Consider the following 18,637-nt stretch of genomic DNA (forward strand, 5'->3'; position numbering starts at 1 on the left):
TGCTTGCGCAGGGAGTGAGCTATAGTAGGTCTACAACAGGGACGTCCCATCTACTGAGCATGGTGTGATTCCTCCTCGTCCTCTTCAATACTTAAAAGCCTGAAACAAATTTCATGGTCCAGACAGTCCTAACTTTCAGGCAGTATTTCCAATTTCTAACAATTTCTCTTTATTAACACGCTTCCCAGTGTTCTTCCCAGGAGAGTGAAGACATTCATCACCAGGGCTGTGACCCTTCCTACAGGGGGGTGACTGTTCAGGCCCTCCGAGCACAGGTGCGCACCAACTTTATTATAAAGCATCCCCTCTGCGCTAACAAACCCGGCCTGCTGTGGCGTCTGCAGACCTGGCCTCCTACCTCCTTGAGGAGGGGCTCTGTGTCTGGGATGGAGGTCTCTGTGGTGCTGGAGGAGCTGTCATCATCAGCCAAGGAGCCTTTCAGCTCATCTTCCTGTGGCTTCCCCTTTCCTTTCCTCTCCTTCTCCTCTTGCTTCTTGGGTGGCTTACCCTTGCGCTGGAGAGGTTTTCCTTTCCCTGAGGATGAAAATCACAGAAAAATAACTCTTGGTTTTAAAATAGCTTAGCAAACACAACCTTTAACGATTTTTTAAAGAGGCTGGACTCCTTTCCTGATTAATAAAGGTTTCTTGGCTACCTTATTCTTTCTCAAAGCTTTCCAAATTACATGTGACTTTTGATTAGAATAGTTTAAAAATCAATTTGGTTGAGGTGCCATTTTTGTATAAGATATACCTATTTTAAGTAATACAGTTCAACGAGTTTTGATAAACTCAGAAGTTTTGACAAATCCATATATCTGTCTTAGAATACTTTATACCACAGAGAGTAATGCAGTTTTGAAAAGTCACAAAAGTGAAAACCAGAAATCTTTTCAAATCTGTTTCGAGATGGAAGCTCGATGGTGACACAGGATGAGTTGCCCATGCATCACTTGGGTGGCAGAGCGGTGCTGGCTGGGTCCGAACCCTGGCTCTACCCTAATTGGCCATGTGATCTTGGCCTTGTGTATGCATGCCGGGGTAGGTGGCCTTCCTGGGGTCATGTTAAAAAATGACATGAGGCCCTCGAAACAGTGCCTGGTACATCAATGCCACACAGGGAGAGAGTACCACATGGCTACAAAGTGCCCAGTATTTTAAAAGATGTGGATGCCTCCAAGACCAGTAAGAACTCAGCCTACAACCTATGTGAGTGCTGCCATTCCCAGACATTGTCCCATGTCCTGGGAACACAGTGGTGAGTACCAGCAAAACAGTCCAGTTCCTCACGGAGCTCATGTTCCTGACAGACTCGCCAATGGCAGAGAAACTCCCAACTCCAGAACCTCGGCCTGCACCTGCAAGCACCTGGGTGGGCTGCTGGGGAAAGCCACAGAAGCCACACAAACCACAGGTTCACCCACCCTGTATATGTATATTTCTAAACATACCCTTTTGATGATGTTGACGTAATCCAGCTTAATTAAACCTGGACTGTTTTACGGTTGCTTTTAGTGGCCTGAGACTCTCGTTTTGGCATCTAGAACAAGGTTTGCAAACCAGGGCCACTGGCCAACTCTGACCTCCTGCTTGGTCTACACGGCTGAGAACCGACAAGGAGTTTTACAGTTTTAAGTAGATGAGAAAAAGAAATGAAGAATGAGTGACGGAGACAGTTTGTGGCACATCGAGCCCCAAATATTTACTATCTGGCCCTTTACTAGAAAAAGTTCACTGAGCCTGATCTAGAAAAAGAAGTAAGGCTCTGCCTGCCTGTTGGGAAAGTCACTTCATCATCTCTTTTCACTGTGCCTCCAAGACTAGATTTGCAACCATTAACTGAGATATTAAGTCTTAAAAATTGAGAAGTATCTGTCTGAGCAGAAGACTGGTCAGCTGGTTTCTCTGTCATAGCCCTTGGCCCACCTTGCTCTGGCCATACTGGCCCTATGATTTCTCAGATTCTGTGAGTCTAAGAGTTGATGCTGAGGATACCTCAGTCTTTCCCACATGATCAAAATCAACCCCCAGGCCATGAACGGCCTGCTTGCCATGACACTATTTTACCAAATTAGGTACATGGATGACAGAAACTATCTGCACAAATAATCTACTATTTACAACAACTGGAAACCTCTTTAATAAACAAGAAAGGCTCTGTTCCTGGTTTCTTTTCAACATGCCAAGGACTGGATCTCATTTTGATATCCTAATTACAAATCCCTTGCTCTTAAGACATTTAGGCAGTTACCGTTTTTCACTATTATAAAATACAATGTATGTAAGATTATTTCCTGGTATTAAATGTCCAGATATGAGCTTGCTGGTTCAAAAAGTATGTGCATTGTTCTATATTTATGGCTTCGGACATGCTTCAGAAAACTTGCTGCTTCCCACAATTTATAAATATATAAACTTTTTAATGTAACTACCACTGAGAATTATTTTCTTTATGTAATCCATGGACCCTAGACTATTCATGCTTTTAGAAATCTATCACTTGCATGCCTAAATTAAAGAGAGAATAGTTATTTGACAGGGCAAGTGCCAATCGCCAACAATGAACCTGGGTAAACCCATCCACCACAGTGTGTTAAAGATGAGCTGCCGAAGGCATGACTATTATAATCAGCTAGAACAGACTGTAACACACAGTTGGGCAATGCCCGTGCGATGAGCTCTTTTGCCCCTCCCTGTCTTCATGTCCTGACTCTAGGAGTAAGAAGCAGCTTGGTGTTTCTGTGGGTCCCTCCCCGCATCTATTCTCACCCACTCACAAGGATAGCTGGAAAGCAAATCTGAGGCACCTTCTGAAGCCCCGACTCCAGGCCTAATGCTCTCCCGCCAGCCCCAAACACACACATTCTGATGAGAAGTTTTAGACCCGGGAGGGAAACAATAAGCTTCGCTTGGACTCTAAGCACCTTAGTTCCATTGTGGGCAGGAAGGTGGCAGGAGGTTATAGAGGTTATAGAGTGCCTGACTGGTGACCAGAACAAGTGGAATGGTGTGCTCCTTGTGTGTGCACTGTGGCAGCGACCTGAGCGCTTCACAGTGCTCCTGTCTGACAAGCATTTGTCAAAACTCAAATGGCCAATATGCAACAACTGCACCCAGCTTGGAGAGGGGATACGTTCTGCAGACACTTTATCTTGGCGAGATGACAGGCTACATTTCTCCTCAAAACTAGAGATTGGGGTGGTGGTGGGGGAAAGGGGCTGCCATTCCTCCTTTGAAAAATGGTCAGTGTGAACAGTGTCTTTGCTGCCTTAAAGCCCAAGTTTCCCTGGTTGTTGAGTGGGTTCGGCTCCTTACCGACAGAAGCCATCTGTTTCTCCTTACAGGTCACCTTGAGCGGACCTCATGTGCAAAGCTCTGCTGAGTGTTTAGGACAGGGTGCCACCACTGCTTATGGGTCCAGCACCTTCATGTAGTGGTGACACCTCAACCCTTATCAGATAATCTGACTTGGACCCAAATCACCAAGCTGTGCGTGTGGGTGAGGTGGAGGCTGCATCTTAGCTGCAGGGTGTAGGGGAGGAGTTATGACTTTACCTATAGGCCACTGCAAAGCATCTGTAGGGAGAGCATTCCCGTATTCTCTTCAACATGCACAAGGCCCATTCCATTAGTCAGCCTCAGTCAAGCAGGAGGCCAACGCCAGCAAAGCCTGCCTTTTTCCATGAGCTCGCACACTTCCTCGTCCTACACGAGAACCCTAGTTTCCTTCCAGATAAGCTGCCAGAAAATTTGCAGCTCAATTTAACACTCGACGGAAACGACTAATCTTACTTCAGGTTTCTGTTGAGGTGGCACCATAATTTAAAACAAACATATAAAATGCCAAAGACTACTTCTTGTCTTTTACTCACTGTCTTACATGTGCTTTAATAATTTAAACCATCTCCAATCATTTCAAAAGGAGGAAAAGGAGGAATTTTAAATTTAAAAAGTATGTCCCACTAATTTACTTATCCTTGTCTTCACTAAGTGGTATACATATGAATTTGTCATCACCAGTTTGGGCAAGTTGCTTTGATTGTCTCTGTCTCTCTCTCATTTTATATCATTTCATTTACCTTCTACCCAAAAGAATTACTCCAGGAAGTTTTAATTATTAGCAAACAGTTTCTCTGAGCCTGAGTGGCCCCTGGAAGCTATGGAGCTGAACTGGGAGGTACAAAGCCAGGTACGAAACCCAACAAGAGATTCTCAAACATCACTAATTCTGGTGGGAATCTGCCTTTCTCATCTTTTGGCTGCTTCAAAAGCTTATGTGAGGCTAATAAATAATAAAGACCAACACATGATTTACTGGGGTCTGTATGGGTTGTGTAAATTTATTTTCCCCTTGAGTTCTGAAAAATACACTTTTTTATGAGTATGATCAGCTAAAATGCACCAAAAACACATGTGAAAAAACTCTCCAGGAGTTCTTCAACCTAAAGTAAATGTTTTCAAAGTTTTATAGCGATTACTATTATTACTTTGTCCTAGTAAGCTGTGTGCTTAGATCGTGAAGAAGAACCTGTTCAGCTTAATAGAAGGGCGACAGGAATTCCTATTAAGTGAAAAGATTTACTTCTATCCCACCAGCAAGGAGATGCATCCTCTTCTTTGTTCTTTGTTTCTGGGTAGCATCTGTGGCACCAGCAGAACCAATAAGGTGACAGGACTAGGGAAAAAGGCTGCACAACCAAAACTTCATAATAGAGTTCAGTATTTCAGGGTTATCATATAATTACGTTCAATTAAATTTTGGATTTATTGTAGAAATAAAATATCATGGATATTCAAGAGCCAACTCACTACAGTTTAGTGTGGGGAAGGACAGCCTCCGATCTTGCTTAGGCCTATACTCCTCTGACCAGGCAATGTCCATCCGCCTGAAAACCACCAGGGACCTCCGCCGTCCCTGCAGAGCCTGGTGGGTCTACCAGCCCTGGACTGCCCATGTTCTCTGGGGCTGGAAAGTCCCTTCTGACTTAAGGTCTTTCCCTATCTTGCTAATTCTGCATAGGACGGCACATCCATCAGCCTCCTGCCAACATCCCGTGACATCCTCACCCTGTGCCTTCCTGCTGCCCCTTTACTGTCCCTGTCCGGCACTGTCTTACTACTCATTTGCCCTTGAGCTGCAGAGCACACTGAGAGAAATGACATGGCATGAAGCAGTGCCATGGTAATCATCGGCTGTGTCCCTGATGTTACCTGGGGGCCACTCTGCAAGCCCAACCTTCCTGTCCTACCAACTCCAGTCCACGGGAATTTCACTGCCTGGAACTTGACTTCTCCAAACTCTTTCTGTTTTCACCCGACTGTCTCTCCCTCAGTCTAAGAGCTGTTACCTCAGCTCAGATGACAGCTCCCCTGCCCTGTAGGGTCTCCTCGCCTCTACCAAATCACCTGCACCCCTGTACTTGTGGACCCAGTGTCCCTTCTTCTGTCATCTACTGAACTGGGTCTCACCCCACCTGCCTCCATAGACATGTGGTTTCACTGTCTCCTCACTGCCTCCTCCCCTCCTGGAGGTAGGGTGCTGCCGTGTAAACTGATGGGATACATAAATTAGGCCTGGGCTGGCCTCACACCTGCCTGACGTAACTATCTTACACAAGGCTCCCTTGCTGGACACACAGGGGCACACTGATGCCAGATGAGGTGTGCGAGGCTCACGTGTCTGCCTCTGTGACGTTAGTAAGTGCTCACCAACACCGATGCTCTCAACTCTGCTGGCTTTTTGTCCTTGGGCCATAGATATTTTCAAGTACCAGGCTCATTATTATTTTTTTTTCCATTAAAAATGCTACTACAATATACACAGCACCCCTTTTTCCTATTAAAAAATTAAAGAACGGTGAAGCTATAGATGAAAGGGTAAACAGCCCCTAACCCAAATGTACACTAGGTAGCCACTGCTGACGGCCTGATGTGACAGGTACTCCCCAAGCCACGTAACCTGGTTTCTAGTTCTATCATTCCATGAAAACTATTCTCGCCAAGGTTGAATCATGTCCTAGCTGTCACTTCCTCTGTGGAGCTGTTCTGCCATCGCTTTGGGCCTTGCTGGGATCTGTTACCCTCACGTCCCACCTACTTTCTGTCACACTGTCTGCTGACCACCTTTTGTGGGCCTTGCCCTCAGAACTCTGTCTTCAGCCCTCTGCACACTGTCCCATTTCTCATCCTCAAGGCCAAGTTCCAAGCTGACACCTCTGCTGGGAAGTTGCACAGCCACCTTCAGCTCAGCAGGCTAAGCCTGGGACGCAGCCTTTCCTGCCCCACTAATAACCATGGCAGTAGCAGCTGTTCCCTCTACTTTAAAGATGACAAGTGGAGGCTTGGAGAAGTAATTTTCTCTAAAGTCACAAAATGGCAGAGCCAGGATCTGATCTGGGCCTGCCTGACGGCAGAGCCTGGCCTCGTGACCCATACCATTCTGCTTCTCCCATCTTGATAAAGCTGCTGCTCAGACTGCCAAAGCCAGATATGACGACGGCTGTGAATGCCACCATCTCCTCTATCAGTGCCGACACTGAGAGATGACCACACCACGTTCAGAGCTTTCTCAAGATGTAATGCTTAGTTTGGCAATGGCCTCTGTCTAGTCCCTATGGCTTACAGGGGAGAAACCACAAAAGAACTCTAAGGACTGTCCAGCAAGCTGTATGAGGCCCTACTCAGGCCAGCCATGAACAGAGGACACTCTGGGTGCCACCTTCCATAAGGAGAGCAACTGGAGGAAAGACCAGGGAAATGGCTGGATGGCCTGCAAGCCACCCAAGTCCAGAGAGGGCATACATCACGTCCACCTGAAAGGAGGTCATTTTGAATAGTCTCCCTAAGCCACAAGTGACATGAGCTCACTGCGAGGAAGATTCTGTCCTTTGAGATACTATGCGTGGGGGAAGGACAGGGTCCTTCTGACATAAGGAGGGTCACATTCATGTAAACACTACGACTGCCTCCCAGTGTCGGGGGGCTCTGGAACAATGAGAAGGTTCTGTCACCTGGAGGCCTATGGTTAGAGTATGACACACACTACACTGCAACCCAAGGTCAGTACCTGCCTTTTAAAGTTCATTTGAAAAACAGGATTTCTGCATGCATGTTATACTTCAATAAAACATTTATTGAATTAAGGATCTGACCCTTCCCTACTTCACGACAGCAGCAGTGAGGACGACAAGCAGCGTGGCCGCTGCCATGCAGCCTGTGGTTACTGTGTCCTCATGGGCACAAGACTCACTGACAACATGGCACCCATGTGCCATCAAAGTCTTTTAGAAGCTCAACTCTAGGACCACTGCTAAAATTAAAACATGTTTTTTAATTTTAAAATTTATGTTCTAAACAAATGACCCTGAAAATAAACACGAACTATCACTCTGGTGTGAGTGGTCCATCTGAGACATAGGTGAGGAGGGGTTCAATCCAGCCGCTAGACCCCCTTCCTTGTGGTAAGGGAGGATGACACGCACTTATCTTATTCATTCCCTCAATATGTGAAAAACACAGTCAGTAACTTGATCTAATAAAAAAGACTTTAAGCATTAATATTACTATAAAAATTACCCTAAAATAGTTAATGAGTCGACAAGGAAAAAATTTCTGTGACGTTAATACTGAAGACGTGTTACTGTTTTACAAATCCAAATCATGCACTTCTAAGAGGATGGCATGTAACCATCTTTGCATCACTGGGGTTAAGCGACTCTCTGAAAGAAAGCTCATGGACTCAGGGGCGCCAGGTTTCCTCTGGCCTCTTGTAGCTACCAATTTCCATGTCACCCGTGTAAACCAAAAGCAAATCTCTGTGAGGAAGGTGCTTGAGTAGGCGTGGAGTCATGTGCACTGGCATAGCTGCCACAGGAGAGAAAAGAAGGCACAAAAAGTTCAGAATATAAAGGATTTAATGGATATACTGTTAAGAGGCCACTTACTGCCTTTTATATCTGATTCTGGAGGTGGCCCATCAGCCTGTATATGTGCTGTGCAGAGATTTCTAAGATGGCTCCCAGCACCCTACCTCCTGGTACCCGTGCTTCTATAGAATTCTCCCTCCTGGACTGCGTGCTGGACCATACTTCTAATGAGAAGAGTACTGTGGAAGTGATGGGGTGTCAATCCCAAGGTTAGGTCACAAAAGATTGACTCCTGTCCTGCTAGCATGTTTTCTCTCTTGCCTTCTTGCTTGTTTGCTCTGGGGAAGCTAACCACTTTGAGTTGCCCTAGGGAGAGGACTCGTGACATGCTGCTGCCAACCAGGTGGGTAAACTCGGAAGCTGATACCCCTTCACCTGAATCCTGAGATGCCTTCATCCCAGGCCAACACCCTGACTGAGGCCTGGTGTGAGCTGGAGAACACAGCTATGCTGCATCTGATGCTGACCCCACTGAACTGTGAGGTAGAAACAGACAACTGTTAGAGCACAAGGGCCTCTAATACAAGGGCTGTACACTTTCTCTGTCAAGGGCAAGACAGTATTTTTAGGCTGGTGGACCTTGAGGTCTCTGTCGCAGCCTCACCTGTGCTGCTGCGGCACGAAGACGGCCATAGTGTGTGAGTGAGCGGGCACGTCTGTGTTCTAGGGAGACCCCCATTTACAAAAATGGGTGGTTGTGGCCCACTGGCTGTTGCTCTAAGGTACAGGTTGTGTGGAACTCCTATTTTGGCGTTAAAATGATCTTTTTACCACTGTGTTAAAAATTATTTTAACAATTAAAAAAACGCTCAACCTATCACAGTAACACAATAGTCACGTGAGGTTGAAAGGAAAACGGATATCTAATGAACTTCTGAATTTGGTCAGCAATCTGAGCAACATAGCTATATTTCATGACAAACGAGCACCTGTTTGCATTCTGACATGGAAAACACACACCCACTGATTACCTGTGCAGCGCAGCTCTGAATGCGGCAGTTGCACAGACGTGTGGGGCTGTCCCCTCACGTGCATGCCGCCCCTACAGTGCGCTGGTGCTCACCTTTGTTTTTTGACAGTGGTGATGGCGGCTGCTCTGTAAACACATCTAGAGGTGGGGAATCATGGTGGTCGAAGTCTTTGTCCATGGCTTCTATGAGACTAGTGATGTCGGAGTCTTCTGAGCTGTGCCTTGTGCTGTTGGCATGTTCTGGGTGGGCAGGATGCGTGAGGGGGGCGGGTGACAGCCTTCCTGGCTGTGGCTCTTGGTGCTGAGGCACTGGTGGTGGTGGTGGTGGTGGAGGGGGCGAGTGCTGCTCCAGAGGGCTGTGGACGTGATGCTGGCTGCTGTGCTGGCTCTGTTTTGCCCCTTTGGACTTTCTGCCAGCTGTGTGACCCTGGGCCACTGTGTTTGAGTCAATGACAAGGGGGCTTGCTTTGCTAACAGATTGTGCAGAAGTCCTGCTAGAGGTACTGGAGCTGTTTTTGGCTCTGATGTCCACATCAACTGAGTTTCTACTGCTGTGGCTGCTGTGTGGGTGGACTGATGGTCCACACTGCTTGTGGCTCCCTGCGCTGGGCCGGGATGATGGCCCACAGAACCGACTGTGACTGGGGTCACAGCTGAGTGTGTTCAAGCTGAAAAAGGACCAACTGTAGTCAGTAAAGAGCAACCTACAAAATCTAAGATTAAGAAAAGATTTCGTCAGTATATCCAACCAGATATAAATTCTAAGGAGCGACAGCGAGAAACAAGGGTACTTCTCAGAACTCTACAGTCTGTTCCATTTGAAGACTCCAGAACCGTGTTAGGGTCTAAGGGTATTTCAGCCCTCATCAACATGATAGCAGCGCAATGTCTGCTGTGAGCTCTGAGCAACTGAGAGCCACATGTAGCATGTCGTTAGGTCATTAGAACTAAGATTCCCTCCCCCCAAAAGAAGGTGATCAGAAGAAATTTTTCTGTTTTAATCATATCAGCCCCGTCTATAAGTGCTAGAGAATTTATTTCCAACCTGTAAACATACTTTCCTTCAGATGAAATACCAACGATCCTCCTGAGATCAAATGGTCTCCCCACGTCAAAGGGCGGGTTTGAAGCCTCAAAGGACAGACGCCTTCGAAATGGCTCCCAGATTCCTTGAGCTTCTAGATAAGCTGTTCCAATGACCAGAAGAAACAGTGCACTGTGGGGACAGGGAAAAGCGGGTTATGGTGGCCCACGAGGAGCCAAGGTTAATAGTAAAGGCAAAGCTGGTGGCAAAAGTCTGCACACCGCCTTCTACAGAATGCCAATTTACAGGGCTCATGTGGAGGCGGTAATTACTGCATCAGAGCACACACTGGAGGACACTTTCCCTTTTACCAAGGGGAAGCCTTTATCTTTCCTTTTAGTTTTAACTCCAGGCCAGCTCTTTATATTAAAGGATATGTTGGCGTAACTCTGAAAATTAATTTTTTGAGACTCAGAGATATCTCTGAGTCTCAAAACATGGAAAGAAATACACTGAAAAAAGATAAGGATGCTGAGGGTTTAAAAAGGATTTCTAATCAATTTCCTTTGCTCAGGTTGGAATCATGAAGAACACACTATCTTCAGGAAATCACTTGAGACCAAATCAAGTAACTCCACCTGGTGAACTAGTGCTGTTTTTTTTTTTTCTCTTAAAGAAGTTAACATATACTTAATTTGTATAACAGATTTCAGAGATAGACAAGACTTCTGCCACCAAGACTTCTGTGCCTCCCCCCAGACGAGCAGTGAGCAGCCCGACTATAGTGAGAGGCCTGTTTGTCTGTGGGCGGATCCCAGTGCTCAGAACAGTGGCTGCATACCAACCTCAAAGAGAAGCAAGTACCTCATTATTCCTGAGATGATGATATATAGGGCTAGCTCCCAGTTGGGTCTGGGAAGGGCTTCTGCACAAGTTGCTAACATATGGTATGGAAGAGAGGCATTCAATACAAATACAAATTCAGAACCGCTGGTTGTTACGAACTTCAGTTCACGAATAACTCTAGAAGCTGTGAAATCAGGAGTAAACCTAAAACAGAAAAACGGCAGTAAGACCAAGTTTTAAAAATATACCATGAATTTAAACATCATACTGGTCCCACATGCCTCTGAAACATAACACAGAATGTTAGAGCTCAATACTACCATTAACTTCCTCACTGTAAGACAGAGAAAGTATTTTCCCATGAAGTTAACAATAAAAATAACTATATCTATATCTATATCTATATATATATAAAATGACAGTCTGCTTCCATAATGAATTCAGACATTTCTCCAAAGCCATTCTCTCCAGAGCACATCCCCTAAAAGTGCCTTTAAATGCCCATCCAAGCCCCAGTGACCTCCTCTCTTTGTTTCCTGCACTGCTGCTTTCTGCCCAGTTACTTTATTTTTATTTTTGTTAACTGCATGCTCCCCAACCGGACGATGTGCCCCCGAGGAAAAGTGACCTAATCCTCATTGTACCTTGAGGTACCAAGCACCGTGCCTTACGTGGAGCAATGCAGTTGCCTGTCAAGGAAATGTCCACTTAAGATCATGAAACCATCATTCAACTAAGGGGACAAGGTTACCTTTTGTTACATAAACTTTACAACATAACAAGTTATCAATTAGTTGTTAAAATTTATTGCAACTATTGAGACACAGGCATTAAAATTGTCTTCTGGTCAGAATATCACGTCCTGCACCATACGTGGTGTGATACAAGTGACTGCCCTGATGGTGAGACTGAATTTATAGTCAATTTCTTACCAATGACACAAGCCTGAAAATAATTCTGAAACTGGTCTCTAAGATTATCTGATCCACTCTGGGGACAGAGGAAGTCTCACAATCTTGAAAACAAAGATAGAAAGAAATAACCAAAGATTAAGTAAAAAAAAAATTAAGCAAATACATTTGTGGGTAAAGACCTTTTTGGTGAGTCTGAAAACATTTGTGCGGAGTTTGAACAACTCTAGTATAAAACGTTAACAAGCTAGTGATTCGTTATGCCTTATAAAAAAAAAATACTTACAATATAACTATGTCTTTAGAGGCGTTGGCGCTCAGTGCAAACGCTCGGCAATTAACGACTTTAAAGCCATACCCCTCACATGAGCACCCACTGACTTCGATGGTTTCTATGTGAATTCGAAGTTGTCCTGTGTTTTCTACTTTAAATGTTCGTTTCAACGTGAAATTTGGCTCTCTTAGTTTCAAACCTAAAGGAAAAAAATGTGGAGTGAGTATAAATCTTGTGACCCTGTATCCCTGGTCCAAATGAAGACCACATTCTCTGTGAGCCTGTGAGGTTCGGAAGTGCCTCACAGGGCAGGGGTCAGCTTCACTCAGACTTTGGCAGGAAGTACACTGCTCTACACGCCCTTCCTGATAGCAAAAGTCTGTGCTTTACCTCTCACTCTCAGAGCACACCATCTGAGGCACGCAATGAATACTGATACTCTCATCTTTTAAGATCCAACTAAACCACCCTGAAGCGTGTTGCCTTAAAAATCTTAAGTAGGCATCACTAACATATATACGTGTGCACATATGGAAATACTCTTGTTTTTTGTAATTGTTTCCTATTGAAAGCAAGTGCTAGAATTTGTGCCCTTGGTCCTGTTAGGAATACTCACTCTCTGTACAGTCTTTCAACAATGCTTCTGTGATTTTAAAGCGTAAGGAACTCCCTGGGCCTGGAAGCTTGCCTGCCACCCTCAGGTTCTCAGTGGTTCCTTGCCCTTGCACCATCACAGCATCCATCACGGTCAGGTTATTTCTATGCAGGAACAAGAATCACAGATTTTTCTCCTATTAAAAATGCACAATCTTTTGAGCTATAATTTTTACAATTCATTTATCAACTACCATGCAGAAATTAATACACTAAATTTAAAAGTGAGGCATTTATACTTTAAGAATTTAAGAATATTTATATGGAGAGTAAGAGTTTTTCATTTTTAAGGGTCACACGTGGTACACTAAGGTACTTTTCAGATTTTCCAGCTATATATATAATCACAAAGGTATGTTTAGTCACTTGTGGTGTTTGCATGGTTTGGATAAGGTAAAAAAACCTCTTCCATAAATAAGTTTGTAACTCACATTGAAACAAATCAAGTAAGAGTTTCTATATAAGTGCTAAAACCACGGGCACTTAAGTCGTAGACCCTACCTGATCACGATGAGTGAAGAGACAGTTCTGTTGTGAATCGGAGTAAACTTTACTCTGACAGACTTCTTTTCTCCAGGTTTTAAAATTAGGTTTAAGATTAAATGTCGGGAGAGGCCCTCTGTGAATCCTGTTGAATCTGGCAGTGGATGAGCCTTGATTGTGTGGTAAACAAACAGGAGTCACTGACAGTCTCTGGAGAAATGCCTTTCCCCTTACTCCACCTACAGCCTAGTGCTACTAGTTTCTTGAATGGATTAAATACATAAACCATTTCCTCTCTCATTTAGGTATTGGTTAGTTGATAAACAGAGGTAGGCAGCCAGTGATTTACACTTCATATTGTCCATTAAGTCTCAAGGGACTTTGTTTCCCAGGACACTGAAGGGGACAGGTGTCCAAAGTCTTCATGTTTGTTATACGTTTTTGTTTTTATACAGATCTTTTAACTTTTAATTTTAAACATAACACACACACAGAAAAGGACATAAATGTAAGATGAACAGCTCAACATTTTAGCATAAAGCAAAAAGCTGTGTAGCCAACACCCGGCACGCCATGTCCCACTGGTGCTGTCCCCACTTGGCCATCGCTTTCCTGTCCCTCCTCTGGAAGGTATCAGCTCAAGGGTCTAAAGCTGTGTCATATTATTTGTAAAAATATTTCCGATTTATAGTCTTCTATCTTTAAATTTTATTTTGAAACTAAGCACATAATACCTGTTTCATGAACACTCAGTTTAAAGTTTAAAGAAAAGCTTAGTTTAATAGTTAAAATATGGCTTCTTGATGGCCAGGTTATTAAAAAAAAAAAAATCAGACTTCACACTTGAGAATAGTGTCCTGACTTTTAAGCAACATTAAACCTTTTTGTGGGAAGGGGTGGCAATGCTTGGCTGTGTCTGTGCTTGTCATGGCTCTGCTACTGTGTGGAAGCAAACTGGCTTCTGTTGGACTGTCCACCCCACCTGGCACCTCAGGTCTGACCCACACTGACCCCTCCCATGCTCAGCCCGACTGTACATGCATTACGAGGGCCGCAGATGGGTATGGCACGTCACTCTGGAGGCTCATGCCCTGTGTCGGGCACTCTTCTGTTAGTGTCTGCCAGGGCAGCAGAATGTTCTGACTACTCTGAAAGGGTCAGTCACGAGTTCCCTTTTAAACAAACTATTCTGAGTAACTGAGAGACACATCATATACAACATGTGTATCCCCAACACACACCAACTCATCTGGACCTGATTGTGCGGGAACACTTCAAGACGCTGATGCCTCAGGAAGAGGGTTGAGGGGTTTGGCAACTCTCCCTAACTTGACAGATGTGGTGTTCACAGAGTGACCCACAGATCCAGGGGATCTTAGAGATCTTTTTAGGGTAACTATCATGTCAGAATTGTTTTACATCACTGACAGTTACCATCTGTCTTTTTCAGAGTGTTGACATATGCACTGGTGGTCAGCAAAAGCAAGTGGGCGGAACTGTTAACCCTCTGGCACGATGCTAGGCAGTGGTGTCAAACTTCCTGAGAAGCCACTGTCTTGTTTACTGTGTGCATTTGCGGTTGGGAGAGACAAGTTCTGGATTAAGCAGTAATAAATATTAACCTTATTATGTAGGCATTTTATGGCCAGAAAAAGCAAAGTACAAAAAGATTTTAAGAGAAGGCCATGAGGCTAGAATATGACTATCTAAATTTCAGTCTAGTGTTCTCTCCATTATTCATCAGAAAAAAAATACACTGAAAATTATATTCCCATACAAGATTGACTTAAACAAAGACTTACAAAGTTTTTCTACAATGATTTGTGTAACATATGCCTTAAAAATTAAAACACAAAGCAAGGGGAAGAACACAAATGTTTCAAGAACTATTAAAACACCTGGCCTGACAGGCTAACCAGTGACACCTGGTCTGCAATGGTCAGCAACTGTACGGGGCAAGGCTCTGGGACCTGAGCGCCAGAATTGCACTTGGCCTTGCCAGTTATCACATGTACAGGCCTGGCAAGTTACTTCCTGAGCTTTGAGTTTCCCACTGACAGAATGAGGGACATATTACAGTGGCTGGTAACTAACTGCTCAGGCTGGCTGCTGGCTGCATGAAATGATCAATGTGCATCCCCGGCCCAGCACGGGCATATCCCAGGTGCTCATGGAACCCTGGGAAGGGCTCTTCACTACAGCCCCAAAATACTGAGACCCTCCCGCTGCCTCTGCCCTGGCCTCGTTAGGCTTAGTAGGACTTCTCCAGGCAGCATTCACTGTATGCCGCAGACCAACTTCAGGGCTTCCCTGTGAGTTTGTTTCATTTATTCAACAACTCTGTAAAATACACATAATCAATTTCATGTTACAAGAAAGGAAGCTCAAGTTAACAAAGATTTATGTGCTTGGTCAAGGTGACAAAGCTCATAGGTACAACGCCGTGACTACGTTAGGAGCCAGCCTCCCTTGTTATAAGTGGGAAGCAAAGCTACAACAGCAGGAAGGCACCCTGCTGCTGTGTGGTGACTGTGACCCACATTCAGCCAGAGCCCACAATAAGGAGAGGAAGGAGGTGATCATTCACTCGAAGTAACTCAGAGGATGGAGGATTAGCTGGATTCTGACCCTCATTCATTCAATAGCGTTCACGATATTAATACAGGAAGGAAGTAAGATAAACAGAAGACAAGCTGCCAAGGAGCTTATGCCAAGATTTGGGAAACAAAGTATCTTACAACAACAACAAAAAGAAGCTGGCCCAGGTGTAAAGAAGGGCCAGGGAGAATCAAGACAGTTTCCTCGGTGAGGCTTCAGAGCCGTGGTGACACCAGCAGGCTGCTCAGGGGCGCGCAGGGCCAAGAGACAGGGCCAGTGTGCAGGCGGCTTTAGTCCGAGGGCTCGTTTCTGCCTAATGCATACTCTATACCCTAGGGCCTTACAGAATGAATGTTTAGTGGCTGCTCACCCTGGCCTGTAATAGAGAATATTTGTTCCTAGAACAAACCAGTTTATGTATACATTTACTAATTCAAGAATATCTATTGAGTGAAAACTATGCATGCTACTATGTTATGTGTGAATACAGCCAGCCATGGGTCTGGCATCTGTGGAACTTACAATTTTATTAGTAAGTATCCAAAATAAAAATTTAAATGATCAAGCTTACTATTTTGAGGTTTGATAAAAATAAATTATATACTGATATACCTCGTTGTATATATAACCTGTACTGTGGACAGGAAGTCACTGTCAGGATAAAATATGGAGAAACAGAATAGTTTCCTATAGGCAAAGGTGTCAGACAGGGTGCATTTTATCTCCCTGTTTGTTTAACCTGTACGCAGAACATATAATACGAAAAACTGGGCGAGACTCAAAGGTAGGAGGAATAAAAACTGGTGGAAGAAATATCAATAACTGATACCAATTTACTGTCAGGAAGAAGCAGAGGTTTGAAATGAATTCTGATGAGAGTGAAAGAAGGTGCATCCAAACACCAAGAAGGCAAGATGACCACAGAAGAAACATTTGACTTTAACACAGGTAGTGAAGACACTGAAGTTGTTAGATTTTGATGGGTTGGACATCAGTTCAAATGGGGACGGCAGCCAAGAAACCAGGAGGTGGAGACTCCAAAAGGCAGCAAAGAGAGAAGGAGGAAGGGTCCCCAAGGGCACAGAAATGTCATCAAGGACCGAGGTTGCGACCATCCACACCTCCGCCTTCCCAGTTCCTAGTATGGATGTGAAAGCTGGACAGTGAGGAAGACTGATAGGAAAACATGGATTAATCTGAAATCTGGCCTTGGGGGAGGGCTCCACAGAGACCCCAGACCTCCAGAAAGAGGAACCAATGGGTCCTGGAGCAAGTTAAGCCTGAGACATCACTGGAGGCAAATGACAAAACTGTGCTGTCCTGCTTCAGGCACACCGTGACAAGGCAGGGTTCTCTGGGAAAGACGATAACGCAGGAAAACAGAAGACAGCAGGGAAAGAGGAAGACCAAACATGACCTGGACAGACTTCCTAAGAGAAGCCACAGGCTCAGTCTGCAGGAGCTGAGCAGGGCAGCTGGGGACATGATACTGTGATGGCACTCGCTCACGGTGTTGCCAGGAGCCAGAGCATGTAGCACCCACATGCACACCACCCCCTATCTACGGTCTCCGAGTGTCAGGTAGCTGTTCTTATGAAGAGTTACAGCCTTAACTTTATAATGCCTGCAAGCAGGAACCTCCTGCCCAGCAGCCCTCCTGCTGACCTAAACCCTACCCACCCTGTCCAGGAGTCCTGACCCCGCAGGGACCTGCCCTTGGCCAGCTCGGGGCGGCCAACACTTTCCCCTCACATGCCCTCACATGAGCTCTGACCATCTTACAGAATGATTTCTGTGGAATAGTACAAGGTCTGAATACTTACACTGTTTCTGAAGACTTGAAATTCTAGTGTTCTTAAATCTATCTTTGCCACCTTACTCAAGTTAAACCTAAAATAAAAATGTACATATATTTCTCTGTAAGCAGCATCATAATTAAAGGGGTGATAGAATTATTGTTTGTACTTTGTTTGCAAATTATCTTTTGACAGATTTGAGATTGATATTATCAGATTAATAGCCTTCAAATATTAATAGCCACAATTTATAGTTATTATTTTGCCCACTTTTAAAAATTAACATTTACAGGGTCCCACTTGTTTTCTCTTTATAATTTTGTAGGAAGTTCAACATTACCTGTTCTGTCTTAAAATAAAAGCTTTTCTAGATACTTAATATCAATCTCTCTTCCCAGAGCCCTCCCTCAACTTTATTTATAGATCCAGACTTTAAGCCAAACCTATTACTATATGCGCTGCAATCATCTTAAGTTTGTAAAACAATAATTCAATATTATTATAGAGACATTTTGATTACCTAAAGCAATGCTTACCTTGATATTAATTTATCTACGAAGACTGAAGGATTGGAATATAAAGCCAGAGGAATAAACTGGATATAAACAGGAACATCTGCAGGATTTTCTAAAGTAATCTCTTCTTCCTTAAACAAAATAACGCAACTGTAAATGAAAGACTTCCACTTAAAAGTGTAATTTTACAGTCCTCTTACATATTTCCATATGTCACTTGGAATACTTACCGAGGAGCAGTTTGTATTCGTAAGTGGAAATTTCAAGTGCCGTGGCGAGCTAAGTATGGAAGGCCATGAGAGCTCAGCAGTGATTTTTGATAGTATGTTTTTTTGAAGGTCTGTATTAACTTCAAATAATGCGCTCAATCTAGAGAAAAGAGTTTGTAAGTCACTGTATCCAAATGAAATATTTGCGCTTTCTGAAAACAAGAAATTCTATTAGGTTTGTGTACTTGAGAAATCTTATTCTGGGCCTGAATAAACACAGGTTTATTTGCTCTAATATTTTACTACGTACGCTTTTAATAGAGACAGGTATGAAGATGTTTCTATTTTGTCACAAAGAGATGCCAAAATATCTATCACTGATTACCTGCACTGTTCTGCACTGAACATGTAAAGGAAAAGGCAGGATCCTGCA

The 18,637-nt window shown here is 44.2% G+C and overlaps 1 protein-coding gene across 4 annotated transcripts in view; it reads right to left on the bottom strand.

Annotated features, from left to right (window-relative positions):
• TMEM131 (transmembrane protein 131) overlaps positions 1 to 18,637 on the bottom strand; it is a 139,953-nt gene that overhangs the window by 20,755 nt on the left and 100,561 nt on the right. For 3 of the 4 annotated variants that reach the window (XM_036225044.1, XM_036225042.1, XM_016142992.2), the window contains 10 exons: positions 18,226 to 18,364; positions 18,017 to 18,126; positions 17,508 to 17,574; positions 13,105 to 13,256; positions 12,566 to 12,708; positions 11,962 to 12,148; positions 10,783 to 10,968; positions 9,940 to 10,110; positions 8,988 to 9,562; positions 359 to 534 (listed from right to left, as the gene is read on the bottom strand). In XM_036225044.1, the coding sequence (XP_036080937.1) occupies positions 359 to 534; positions 8,988 to 9,562; positions 9,940 to 10,110; positions 10,783 to 10,968; positions 11,962 to 12,148; positions 12,566 to 12,708; positions 13,105 to 13,256; positions 17,508 to 17,574; positions 18,017 to 18,126; positions 18,226 to 18,364 (1,906 nt within the window). The remainder of the gene's footprint in view (positions 1 to 358; positions 535 to 8,987; positions 9,563 to 9,939; positions 10,111 to 10,782; positions 10,969 to 11,961; positions 12,149 to 12,565; positions 12,709 to 13,104; positions 13,257 to 17,507; positions 17,575 to 18,016; positions 18,127 to 18,225; positions 18,365 to 18,637) is intronic. The other variant, XM_036225043.1, reaches the window with a different exon arrangement.

Source organism: Rousettus aegyptiacus, unplaced genomic scaffold (genome assembly GCF_014176215.1).
Source record: "Rousettus aegyptiacus isolate mRouAeg1 unplaced genomic scaffold, mRouAeg1.p scaffold_m13_p_7, whole genome shotgun sequence".
Lineage (NCBI taxonomy): Eukaryota > Metazoa > Chordata > Mammalia > Chiroptera > Pteropodidae > Rousettus > Rousettus aegyptiacus.